General features: G+C 38.4%; 1 protein-coding gene across 25 annotated transcripts in view; it reads right to left on the reverse strand.

Annotated features, from left to right (window-relative positions):
- The window catches only part of mybpc1 (myosin binding protein C1), a 33770-nt gene that overhangs the window by 14270 nt on the left and 5609 nt on the right, over positions 1 to 13891 (reverse strand). For 4 of the 25 annotated variants that reach the window (XM_034863523.1, XM_034863532.1, XM_034863531.1 and 1 more), the window contains exons 3-16: positions 12922 to 12993; positions 11673 to 11885; positions 10786 to 10830; positions 8088 to 8129; positions 7506 to 7547; positions 6663 to 6773; positions 5874 to 6022; positions 5652 to 5769; positions 5514 to 5565; positions 4842 to 4898; positions 4045 to 4053; positions 1936 to 2099; positions 1685 to 1817; positions 160 to 168 (exon numbers count right to left, since the gene is read on the reverse strand). In XM_034863523.1, coding sequence (XP_034719414.1) covers positions 160 to 168; positions 1685 to 1817; positions 1936 to 2099; positions 4045 to 4053; positions 4842 to 4898; positions 5514 to 5565; positions 5652 to 5769; positions 5874 to 6022; positions 6663 to 6773; positions 7506 to 7547; positions 8088 to 8129; positions 10786 to 10830; positions 11673 to 11885; positions 12922 to 12993 — 1216 coding nt within the window. The remainder of the gene's footprint in view (positions 1 to 159; positions 169 to 1684; positions 1818 to 1935; positions 2100 to 4044; positions 4054 to 4841; positions 4899 to 5513; positions 5566 to 5651; positions 5770 to 5873; positions 6023 to 6662; positions 6774 to 7505; positions 7548 to 8087; positions 8130 to 10785; positions 10831 to 11672; positions 11886 to 12921; positions 12994 to 13891) is intronic. The other 21 variants (XM_034863535.1, XM_034863526.1, XM_034863544.1 and 18 more) reach the window with 19 other exon arrangements.

Below are 13891 nucleotides of genomic sequence, written 5' to 3' on the forward strand. Positions count from 1 at the left end.
CAACAGTGTTGACAAAATAGACATTATACAATATCATTATTATACTCAACATGCAACAAGTGCACTTCACAAACCCAAGGGTCAGTGGTGATAGAGGGGTGGGATCACACCAAAACACTGACATGGAGAAGGGAGAATAGACTGGACGTATGGACTTACTTCCGTTGACTAAAGGTCAGCAGTGGAGCCAGAATGGGGCCCGATCACAGAGAGTGTACAGGAAGTGATTATGGCAGAGAGGAAAGGGCATCATGATATGACACACAGATAGATAGACAGACAGACAAAGACAGAGAAAAATCATGCCTGGAGGGGTTCATGTTGTCGGCAAATAGTTTCAAAAGAAAGTGTTTTTATAGGTCTTCGGAGCAGGGAGCCCTGGAGAAAATGCAACAGGAGTAGACCAAAACCAGAAAACAGCAATAACCCCCTAGATGGCTTTAACTTTGCAAGGCTTTGAACAGAAGTTCATCTAATGTATGTAATGTAAAGGCATAGCGTTTATCTAGTCTGCAATTCTCACATCTATTCTAGTATTCTCTAAACAAACCCTTTTAGCTGCAGAAGAATTTACTCTTAATTCTGCATCACACCCTATTATCAGCCTTATAAGCAAGCTGTGATACCAAATTAAGAGTCAATTATTCTGCAGCTAAAAGGGTTTGTTTAGAGAATACTAGAATAGATGTTAGGATTACACATACTCATATGATTAATGAAGGCACAAAAACATGTTATCACGTTAGCCTTAAACCTTGCATCAGATTATTGCTGGAGGGAGTGAAAAAAAACTGTAAGCACTGACAAGTTATTGTTGCAAAAAATTGTTCTAGCAGTTTTAAAGATTTTGAAGATATTAATTTCTGAAGGGATATACTGTCTAACCATTTTTTCTTTGAAGAAAGTTTTATAAAACCACTATTCCCAAGGTAAAGACTCACTCTGTCTAGTATTGTTAAAAGTATGTCTTCTCATTTATTTAATAAACACCTGATCAAAAACTAAATCATGACAGCTACATGATAACAGACTTGTAATCGCCTTGTTAAAGTACATGATCATCAACATTAACTGCTGTATGTGATTTAGTGTGTATTAACTTTGTTCCAAAGCCAGACTTGGTTAAAGACCTGTGAAGGAGGTACCACCTTTTTCCTGTACGGAGGAGGACATATATAGTAGTTAATATCAATTAACTACAACAGTTTACAGACATCGTACACTGTATTTACACGCAAATGTAGCTCTGGGGCCTTTTACTGTTATCTTAGTATATATATATATATATATTACTTGTGTGAGAGACTGTATGGAAACTGCCTAGAGCCACATTAGAGTTGAGAGTTATTTGTAGAGTGGGCTGTAGGATGTAGTACGGGTGAAGTTGACGGAGGTTACACCAGTCTATCAGTATATTTCTATGTGTGTCTGTAAAAATCTAGGTCTTTGTTGCACATCTGTTTTTTAAACTTAAGATAATAAATGAAAAGAGGACAAAGACTGAACGTACAGTATATGTGCAGTGTAAAACATGTGGTGACTGAACATTATGCGGAAACACATAATATCAGAAAAACGGCAATGGCACCAAATGAAACCCATTGGTAAAAACATGCCTTTCATTTGTGCCCTGTTGAAGTGGAGAAGACAGAGAAGATAGACTGACAAAAATGTCATTACATACTTGGGAGAGGGCCGGATTTCCTGTCCGTTCTTGTACCACTTCAGATCAACTGTTGGGTCTGCCAGATCGACCACCAAGCGGATCTTTCCACCTTTATCCGCCTGATATGCTGGTTCCAGCTTCTTTGCAAAAGCTTTGAAAAGACAAACCAAAGGTCACAAAAGAGACACCAAGATGGGGATCCCTTTTTAACCACACATGAAGACTAATATTCACCCAGGAGCATATCCCAAAATTTAGAAAACACTTACCTTCGCTTTTCTTCTCCTCTTTTGGGATCTTCTTCATCCTCCGCAGCAGACCCCTCAGATCTGTGATGCCGTATGTAAAGGCAATCTTTTCATACTGATCTGGACGGGCGTTCTTTAGGATCTCCCACACATCCACCTCTGGAGCATCATCCTGTTTCGGCTCCCTAGTGGTGCCGGACACGAGGGAACGATGTGAGGGTAGGGGTCATAGGCTGGTGTTTGCAACGTGTCCTGAGGAACTACTCATTAACCTCTAGATTAGGGGTCTTTGAGGGATTGGTAGGGTATCCCTTAAGCGTTACAATCACTGCTTACTTGATTAGGTTTATGTTTTCCTTGGTTCCTGCCATGCCATTTTTGGTTTGCTTATCCCATTCCATTCCTCAGGACATGTCACACAAAGGGATGGGCATGGTGAGCTGTCTAACTGTGTGCTGGCAACAGCTCTGGGGTCAAATGTTAACTTAAACACAAAACACAGAGGTGTTCTCTAATCTGCTGTATCTGCAATCTACAGTAATTTTTTTTAACAGCTAACCTTAAATAGTGTGATTAGATCTTTCTTTATGAAAAGAGGGGAGGAAAGGCCTGTTATTTCAAAAAAAGAAACAATAGAAATCTACAGGGAACGTTGAAGTCACATCTTAATAAACATCACAAAATATACATCAGATTAGTGTAATAGAACTTAGTTTTTCTTACTTATAATTCCGCGATGATAATTTACTGCATTAAATGCAAAATACTATCTTGAAAGTCAGCAGCACGTCATCTATCACAAAGTGACTTTAATGTCCTTTACTGTTAACCTTTCAGTCCTGTGATCATTTCCAATATGTATCTCCTGGGGGCCAGCTATCCTTCTGAGTTCAGTGACTTGGTTAAATACAATGGCAGGAGTATTTCTAACATCTATGAAATGTGTGTGTTTTTCTGGTGGACAAATCCAGAGAACCAAGAGGGACACACATGGCCGAAATGTGAGATATAGATAAGATTAAGATTTAAGATCTTCCACCCAGCCGCTGTGCCACACAAAAGGCCACACAAATGGTTATAATGTTCTAACATTTAGGGTTGCCATTGAATTCACAATTATGATTTTAAAATGTCTTTTTAGGTTTCTAGTTTGTATTGAGGAATGAAGGGGAAACAGTAAGAGGGAGCTGAATTATGGAGGAAATTTGAGTTGGGTTCAATTAGTTTGGACACGAGACTTAAGAGTAAGTGTGGGAGATGAAACAAGGGTTTTATCAGTGTTATATGATTAAATTAGCACACAAGAGCAGACAGATCAATAAAGTAGAGTTTTGTTTCCATTTGGTTACACCACTTATTGTAATGCTACGCATTTGTGTAATAACATGATGTATGGCATGCAGGAAGGGGAAACCTGCAACAAAGATTTTTAATGCTGATTGTAATGTCTTTCATATTGCTCTGGCCCATCCCTTTGTTTATTGTTGGTTTGAGTGATCACTTCAGAAATGACCCGACATGGTTAGATAATGATATTAAAGATGTTAGATTTGTGAGATCCAAGTTAATAAATACATTTCCCTCAACATGAGTGCATTCATTAGTTTCATCAAGAACATTCAGACAGCCTTTTCTTTCATAGACATTTTCCCAAATGTCCAAAAGATTGGAGGTGAATAGCGTCACACATTATTCCATTCTACGTTTGTAATTCTCATCTGTTTATTTTCAGGCAGTTATGAAGAAAGCTGAAATAAACATAGGGTATTTGCCTTGTATTGCTAAGTTGAATTAAAACGACAATGTAGAGATAACACTATTTTACAGCATCATTTCTCCATGGCCCACTAGCACATCATTAACGATCCAAAATGGCGCACTCTGCCTCATAAAGGTGGTGTTTGACTCACACTGCTTATGATGCAAGGCCCATTTCCATCATTACTGATTGCTGACAGAGCGGTTAAGAATGCTGCCTTCAAATGAAGTGTTACCATACTACAGTAGGCCAACACTCTTGCTTGTCCAATTCCTAGAGCTACATGTCATGCTGGGGGCTCTACAGTATTACAGTACTCACCCGCAGTAAGGTATAATCGTTTTAAAACCTAAGATTTTCTCTCTACTAACCTTTGATTTCTGAATATGTAGGGGAGAAAAAGAGACAAGCCCAAAATAAAAATGTATAATTTTGCCAGTGAACAGTGTCACTGCCTAGGACTTTTTGTACTCACATTTACATGTTGCACTATATCATCTGGAATATGCATCATGGTATTTATTTTGAGTCACCACAATAGCTTTGGTAAACCAGAGGTTTTCAAACTGTGAGACGCCCTTCTCGAAATTCACGCCCCTTCTCAGGATTGTAACTCAAATCTGACTACACGGCATGATACACATATTTTTAGATTCAGTGTGACTTACACATTCAGGGGATGTAATTATCTCTTTTATTGTTGTGGAGAAACGTCAATTAACCCGCTTGAAAATCACAGAATAAAGTTGCTCCTATAACTCCAGAACTTAACTAAGAATTCAACACGTTATTAACTTTTCTTCTGTTTTAAAGTAACCCAATGATAGTTGTCTGTACATCCATCAGTACATTGCACAAAGAAACTGCCAATAGCTAATAGCCAATTTACCAAAATCTAAACAAATTTAGGCTAAAAATAACTGGCTAACCGGGCTCATATTTGTTTTGCTAATAGACAGAGTTGCACAGTTGTCACAACTTGTCTGAGGTGCGGCCCACAGACTTTGAAAACACCTGGTATATTGTGATGTGTAGATATGTACTTGCCAGTCATATGGAAGCCTAATACAAATCAAATTTGAAAGAAAGCAAAAAGAAGCACATAAAAAAGGCGCTTAAAAATGCTGAAAAGGACAAAATCCACTCAGAGTTGGAATGTGATTCTCACCTATGTTTAAGGAGACCACTAAAGTCAAGCTCCCCTGCATCTTCTTGTCCTTCACTGCTGTTGTTAACAAGGAAAGATTAGAGAAACAGTTACAGGCACTAGAACACAATGCTTAAAGAGCAACACAAAGCAAAGGCTCTGACGTCAATCAATGCATTAGCACCTAGCTAACACACGATTAATACACAAAAACACCCTTTTTGTCTTTTCTGGATAAAAGCTTGAAACAAGGAGTTTTGTGTAAGAGCGTTCCCAGGCAATATTGCCCCAGTGTTTCTGCAATGTTGAAGCAACATTACCGAGCAGCAACATGTTGAAACTGGGATGCTTTGCATTGCTTTCCGGACACATTGTTTTGGAGGGAGATTTAAAATGCAAGCGTTGGCCTTTAATTACACATTGAGTCATCTGGTTGATTTGTAATTACCTTTGAGAAAGGTCAATGACATCATTACAACCATATTGTCACACTTATCTATCCTAAAAAATAATATTGCTAGAAGGTGAAATGTTTGTCGCACTTGTTCTTTTCTTCACTTCCTCGCATGTATTAGTATTAATCCTATTTTCTGAAATAAATGCCTCGGTTTGTTCAGTTGAAGTGAAAAGGATATACGGTACTGTACTGCATACTGAATTCATAATGGTTGCTGTTTACAGTTCTTTTGTTACCTTCTTTTGAAAGCTGATCGAATATCAACATTCTGTGAGCCTTGCTCAGCTTCTGTAAGAAAGTAACGACAAATATGATAGTCTGAATTTAGTTGACATATTAGAGTCAATAGAATGCACTTTGATGCTTTGACAAACCTTTAACCTCCAAGTCGAAGGAACAGCTGTCAAACTTGTCCTTGTAGGTGACTTCACACCTGTAGTTTCCAGCATAGTTGTCTTTGGCCTTAATGATGTGCATCTCAAATGTGAGGATCTGCCAGGAAGTGATAATGTATATAAGAATTGGTTTAACAACACTTACTGCTAGGTGGTGCTCACGTAGGAGCAGGGACAGGTTGGGGCTTTGCTGTACAGTACCTTGGTCAATCGATCAAAGGTCTCTTTCAGCTGTAAGTGCTTTCCTGTCTTGCTTGCCAGATCCATCCATTTTCCTTTAAACCACTTGATCGTGGGTTTGCGGAGGAGATCTTTGGCCTCCACCTTGGCAACAAAGGTGATGTCTCCACCTTTAGACACAAAACTACTGCGTGATCACAGAGAAAAAGTGTCCAACAGTCCAAATGTCCAATCAATAAACCATTAACGTCACATTGAAAGCTGATTTAGTAAAACATAAAACTACGGAGGCACTACACTCTCAATGCCACTCCAGAAGTTTTTTAGTTAAACATTTTAGTGCGTGTTGTCTTTATTAGAGAGATTAATGACACTCTCATATCTTCTTCTTCTCATTTAATGATGATAATGGGCGAAGCTAGAGCCATCTCAGCCAATTTATCCAAGTTAAATTGGCTCTGTCCAGAGGTAACAAAAAAAGTTGTTAATCCGTATAAAAGAATTAGTGAAAAATCAACAATTTGGGGTTTTACACGGGGTTACAACATATACCGTGTTTTGTAGTTTGTTACCTTGAGACAGAGCTAGGCTAGCCGTTTCCCCCTGTTTCCAGTCTTTGTGCTTAGCTAAGCTAAGTCTCCTGGTTGTGGTTTCATATTTAATGGACACTAAATCTTGGCAAGCAAGTGAACATCTTTTCCCCGAACTATTTATTTAAGTCCTAGAATAGTGAGTGAACCACCCTCATAAAAATCTATAATTTTAGTTTTATCATCTTCAACTTTCCTTTGACTCCTCTTTGTTACTCACCCACAGGAACGGAGGCACTTTGGGGGCTTTCTATCAGTAGGGTGGACCGTGGTGGGCTGTCAATGGGCTTGTCCAGGTCGTCTGGGCCCTGGCCGTCTCCCAGAGACCACACTGGTCAGTCAGGAGAAACACATACATGACACAGTGCTCTCCACTGTCATCGTGCAAGGAAAGATAAATCAATACACTTGAGGAATTCATACACCCACCTCACTTTTGATCTGAAGTTTTAAGTCGTACCAGAGGAGAGTTATAGAGACAGACAGACGGACACATTTTCTCAACTTTCAGCCATCACACCACGTACAGCTAACATAATTTAAGCTCTTGGCAGCATGGAAAGCATGAAACAGACAGCATGAAACACAGAAATATATATAAATAGTTCTTTTAGCAAAATCTAAAAAAATATATATGTAAATTCCTCATTTTCTTGATGCTCCGGTCTTCTTTGCAAAGAAAGGTCTGAATGAATGATGATGAATCACACTGTTGTCATGTATCTGCTATCACGGGCTGGTCTTTAAATCATTTGCAAGTTTCACCATTAACAAAATTGTGCATCAAATGTTTCCTGCTGAGTTTTTTCTTATGCATATAAAAAACATTTAATTTTCCAAAAGCCTCATCATGTCCTACATGCAGCGATGAAGGACTGAGTTGGGGGTATGACCTTTTAGGAAAACAATCGTTTTCATGTTGCACACCATATTAACCTGAATTGTGCTAAACTGCTAGCTAGCCTCCATTTTTAATTTTCTGGATAGCGGTTTTAATTCCTCTTGGAGTTTAGGAAAATGATACCATATACCTTAAGAGTTTTATTGGCTACCACTTTATTACCTGAGTCTTTTCTCCCCATGGCTGGCAAAGGGACGCTATCATCTAAACAAAGACAGAGAGAAATTTACAGCATATTGTAAGGAATAGTACTGTAAAGTCCACTGAAGCAAGCACACTCTCACAAATTGTAAAACCAACCAGCAATTACAGATTTGTAAGCATTGACTCGAGGAATTCTGAAGATCTGATTTCATAAAAAATGCTTTGCTCTTTGTTTAGCTTTCAAGCTATATCTTGAATATTGATTGATTACTGATTGCTAAACCTAAATAGGACTGTTTTGTTCAGAATTCCAAATGTATTCACATAAATCGCAATTTATGTGTACAGAAAGAAAATTACATGATCATGTAACACCCCAAAAGTCTTATCAACATTAAGAAAAAATAATTTGTATTATTAAATTTAAGTTAATATGTTAGCAAATACATTTGGGCCATTTTTACTTTTTTTGCATTGAAAAGCTAACTTCCTCCAACATGTGTCCTACATTCAGACAGTGGGGGATTCTGATTTACTGGCGTATGGCTACAGGTTTCAGAGGTACTAAAATGTTGGTAAGATTTAACAGAGGGATCTTACTGGGCAGCTCAATTGAGAGTTTCTTGAGTGAATTGGCATCTTCTGTGAAAAAAGAACAGTTATCATTGAAATTAATGGGGATAAACTTAACTACTTGGATGAAGTTTTCCATTGAAAAGATCAGGAAAGCACCTATAAACTCATCTTTCATTTGGAATTTAACTCAACCAACCACATATGCCTCATCCATGAGGCCTTTTATCTTGAAAAATAGTGTTTGAAACTACTTGCAGTAACCAAACAATGTCTGGCTTTGGACACAAGACAAGGTGACAAGCAACACAATGGAAATGTGCGCTTTATAAAAGGATTATTTTCTAAGTTTGTATGTTTTTGGTTTTACAAGACAGAAGGCTTCAAGCATAAGGACTTACTATTTAGTTTGGTATGTCTGGTTAACTTCCCCAATGCCCAGCAACTTCATCAAGCTTTTTTAATGGAAAACATCCAAGATTGTCTCTAAGATAGTCCAAAGTGGTTAAACATAACTAAATTTAATAAATAAATAAATAAAAATATAAGTTAGATTATTTTGAATAAATAATTAACTAATTATTATAATGTACCAATGTACGTTCAGTACAGTGGTGGCTGAGTGATTAGCCTAGCATAGCGTGGAGACTTAGCTACAGTAAAGAAAAACGTATTCTTTTTAAAACGCATAACTTTTGCTACGTCCCAACACATTTTAGAACCCTTAAACATTCCTTGACGTTTGAAAAGGTTGGTAACCCCATTTTAGTTTGAAAACTTCTGGGTTGCAATTTAGATCTACGGAAAAAATGAGACTTTTAAAAACGATTACGCTGAAACCCACATTAGCTTCCTGATTGGGTATTATATCAATCATGACGGAACCTTCCCTGATTCATCACACCCCTATCACGTGAGCCTTTTCCTGAATAAAACTAACAACATCAGCCTTGACTACCGGTGACTAATTTAACATGGATGACAAATTACAGGTGTCCTGACCTTGTTGTCGAATCTAGCAACTGTTGAAGAGAAGATCTTTTTTTCCCCTTGCTCATGCTTCCAGTTCTTAAGCTAGGCTAAATACATACGTCTCTGATAACTAGCTAAACGTGGTTGTTCAGTATAGAAATTTATATTAAGACAGCAAGTAAATTAATATCCGCAAGTCTATTCTTTTACAAAAGAAAAAGAAATAAAGTCAGTGTATTAACATAAAAGGGAATGCCAACGCCTAGACAAGTTTGTAAGGTAATGTTAGCTTTTTGTCATATTTAGTTTTCATTCTGAAGCTTGGATAAAAAATTTGTATTAATAGCTTAATGTTTACTTATATCAAACTCTCCTGGGACATAAATACAACATAAACTTATTTAAAGTAAAACTTCAGCATTCCCTTACAATGGAAATCCAGAGTTCTCGCGAGAACACAATATGAATTTGCTCAGTGAGTCACTCTGGCATTCAGTAACGATGCTTATTAACTATTCAATTCAATTCAGTTCAGTTTTATTTTTAGTAGAAATTCATAACAAGAGTTATCTCAAGACACATTACAAATAGAGTAGGTCTAGACCACACTCTAATTGACTAAGCCCTTTTAGCCGAGCTGCACCAATCACATCAGTGTATCTGATATAGGCGGGCCAGAGGTCAGCTAAACAGATGATGACAGTTTAATCTACCAGTTAGCTCCACCGGTAGTTAAGCGTATGGGGCTATGGAATACATCACCCCATGTGTTGTTGTGATTGGTTGTATTGTTATCCAATTATGTGCAGTGAGATTTTCAAATGCACGCTTGGTGCTGCCCCTCTAGTTGGGCCTTTTTCATTACTTAGTGCCATACCCTTAATCTTTCAGATTTGGGTCTGGATTTCAGGCTAGCATTCCCTTACAGTAGATAAACGTTTAGATTTTAAACAATATATTGAATGAATTGATGACCATGCGTATTAATATGCATATGCACATTCACCAAACATGTATTTATTTTTAATGTATAATTCATACATGTGAAATATGATTTTCACATCCATACCTTCATTTAGGATGAACAAAGGTTGATGTGTTTGTAGTCGTATTTTGAATGTAAAAATCACACATTTAGTACATGTACGCCACTATCCAGACATACATCAAATTATTTACAGATTTGACGGGAAAATCCATACGAAAAAATATACACCTGTGAAGCTGTAATCCACATTACATACCACACTTAACTTGGTAACACTTTTTATTAAGGTTCTTTATTATAAGCATTGGTAAATAGGTAATCAGGTTCTTATGAAACCTTATAAAATCATTATCAACAATAATATGCTTTAATAAGACTATGTAAGTGTTAATAATAGCATCAAAAAGCCATTTATTGTTATGTCTTATAATCTAACAATAAATGTTTGTGATACTATTTTTCACCATTGAACACACATAGCAATGTAAAAAACATTTTTAGCAACTTACAAGGCCCTTATTACCTATTAACTAACGCTTATGACAAGGACCTTAATATAAAGCGTTGCCCTTCATTTTGCTATTCTTAGATTGCCACAATATAACTGACCTACTTGTGATTTAACTTTAGAGTACTTTAGTGCCCATAATGTGATGGGAGTTGATTGAACCTGACTCTAGGTGAGTGCTCCGTTGCAAGCGTCCATAAAGGGTGAGGTGAAGAGAAATTAATTAGGAAGCAGTAAGGGTTCTTATTGGTACCAACCTGCTTGGGGTGTTGGGGATGGGGTACTGGCTGCAGCATCATCATCTGCAATAAAGGTGTCATTGACAAATAGACCCACCTATCAAAAAGCTCCAAGTCCATCAGTGGCAAGCCAACAGGACACATGAGGGGCAGGCCAAAAAGGCTATCGAACACATGCAGGACAAGACTTTAAATGGAGCATGACATGCAGCTCTTGGAGAGGAAGACTGAGATCAAAATATCAACCGATGATTTGACCCTAACTGCTGTACAATATGTTTGAAAGAGAATCTAGTGTGGGATCATAAAGTCTTTTACTGCAAGCTTCTTAAGCCGCCAAAACAAAAGCACAAGCACTCTAGCACCACAACAATATATATACTGTATATATATATGTATGTAATAAGTTACGCATATTCGCAAAAAAGGCTCCTGATCAAGTCAACAAAAGCATTAAATTCGGTGTATGTTCAAAAAATCTCAGCTGTATCTTTTCTCTTAAAATCAAATCATTTCAAATCCCTTTGACATACTATATGAACAAAGCTGATAGAAGAAACCAACTAGCCGCCTCATCAACATGTTTTTATTTCTTCATAGTCTGCATGCACTTAAAGCTATGTAGGAATCAGAGCACTGTTGTGAAGCAAATAACTAATGCATGGCTCCAACCAATTATAGTGAAGTCCATAGCAATCTAAGCAAGGAAATAAAGATAATCTATTAGCTTTAAACCGAGAGTAAATCTAGGTGTAATATCATTTTGCCATGCTGCTGAGCTGTATACTGTGCACCTGAAATGACTTCCAAAGCTTGTTTCAGTAGCATTGTAAGTGGAAGAGCTAGAGGGGTAAACATGCATTTTGAGAGAGAAATGGGACTGATTCATGTTTAGGTATACTTACCTGTTGGTGGGGGAGAGCAAGGGCCCTCTTCCTTTATAGTAGAGTCACTGGACTCTTGAAATTTTACCCCAACCCCACCAGTCTGTGGTTGGTTTGAGCCATTCTCTGCGGGTCCCGGCTCCTGAGCCACAACAGCCTGTACTGGCTCAGACTCTGTGGGCTCTGTGCTCTTCACATCAGTCTCTATTGGCACTTTTCCCTCTGCTACCGCCTCTGTACAGCAGACAAAGCGCCAGGCTGGAGCAGCAAGCATTGGGCACCACTACTGGTAGCCTTGCAAGATATTGCTTGCTCAAACAAGGTTGGTATAAATAGCTAATGACCAGATAGCCACAATCTTCATTCGTGACATTTAGGTAACGATGGTAATTATAGAAGACAAGATTATGATTCTTCAACCCTGCTGGCAGCTCTGCAAGGCCAAGACACAACAGTTACTTGAGCTAAATGCTATCACCAGCCGAGCGGGTATACTGAAGTTTACCATTTTTTTCTTAATTGATAAAATATTTAGACCTTATGCTGGCACTAGGGAAAATCGCCAAAATCAGCGGGATTCAGCCTCATGGCACCATGAATGTCTGTACAAAGTTTCATTAAGCTGCCAGGCTGCTATTTAATCAATCGAATTCAACTTTATTTGTTGTTACTATATTTAAGCAGAAATATGGTATGCCATTGTGTCTTATGTTTTGATCAGTTGCACCAGTGGAGCATCTATCTGGCCATTGCATATCTATACTGTAAAGTGATCAAGGAGCGATGGATTTACTGACTCACACTGTACTTTAGGTGTGAAATGTTCTCATTGCTTGTACCATTACATTTAGATAGTTGGCCGTTGACTAGAGGCAACAGAGTCAGTAAAACCCAACATCCCCAATCCCTCTATACCTCCTGTGTGCTGACACAGTTACACAAACGCAAAGACAGCCACAGCACGAGTTACTGACAGCAACAAGCGTCAAGACAACTGCAGGTAGAGCAGTGCAGGCCTGTGGATGTATAAACAGTGAGTGGGGTGGTGGTCTTACAGCTAACTTGATTAACGTTTTGTGTGAACATAAAGTTTCTTGAGCAATCATACCTACACAGAACAAGTGCACCTATAGGCGTCTCAGAGTGAATTAAGTGGGGGGGGGGGGGGGAACCGTGACGGGACACACACCAAACGAACACGTGATGTGAATGTGATGTGAAAAAAAAAAAACATTCTGGGGCAAGTGAAGGGGGTGTTAGGGTTACCCACCTGGGGGTGGAGAAATCTCCAGGGAAATCTCAGGTAGGGGCAGGGCACCGTTACTGTCTGGTGCAACACTTTCTGAGCATGTGACAAATATAGTGGTGGATGGAACAGCTGTTTTTTACAAGCACGAAGCTCCAGCATTTGCATTGCCTCTCTCAGTCTCAGATTTGAACATACACACACACACACACACATACACACACACAAACACACACACACACACACACGCACACACACACACACACACACACACAAGCAGACATAAAAACACCCAAAGATATACCAACTCACCCATCTACACCCACCTTCCTGAACCGAGTCAAGTCATTCACACTTTATCACAGTAAATCATTTTTTTCAGACCATTCTCACATTTCATACAACACAGGAAAAATATCTTGTCGGGCTATTTTCCTTCCTATACATACACAAGATGTACTGTTAATTAGGAATGCACAATAATGAAGAAACCATGGTCAAATAATACCAAGGCTGTCTGTGTGTTGAGGTTAATGCATTATTTAGTACTGTGGTACAGCAAAGGGATTTCCTTTTTCTGTTTTACGTGGATTACATCTCAGTTATCCCAGTTATGCTTGGGTTGACTTGTTCGTTGTCAGGAGGTTGTCTTAATTACTTTGTGTCTTCTTTGCTGGCTTGCCAACAGTATCTGCAGCTCAGGACTCACCTCGCTTTGTTTGTGTTAGTGTTGTGTAGCGTGCAGGAGTAACTAAGGTGATGTGACAATAAATGCAACTCTTTACTTTTGATGTAGTGAAGTTATTAGCAAAGAACCATAAGTACTTTTTCTGTGAGTAATATCTAACGAGTATATTTTTCAAGTTCCTTTCCCAACACTGGTCACTGGAAATCACGAGCTAGTGCACCACGAATGTCCGACCTCGCATTTTTAAATAACGCTGAGGAAATTATTTATCCCGAAAAGCATAGTTTTCCCCAGGAAGAACTTTAG

Source organism: Etheostoma cragini, chromosome 23 (assembly GCF_013103735.1).
Source record: "Etheostoma cragini isolate CJK2018 chromosome 23, CSU_Ecrag_1.0, whole genome shotgun sequence".
Classification (NCBI taxonomy): Eukaryota; Metazoa; Chordata; class Actinopteri; order Perciformes; family Percidae; genus Etheostoma; species Etheostoma cragini.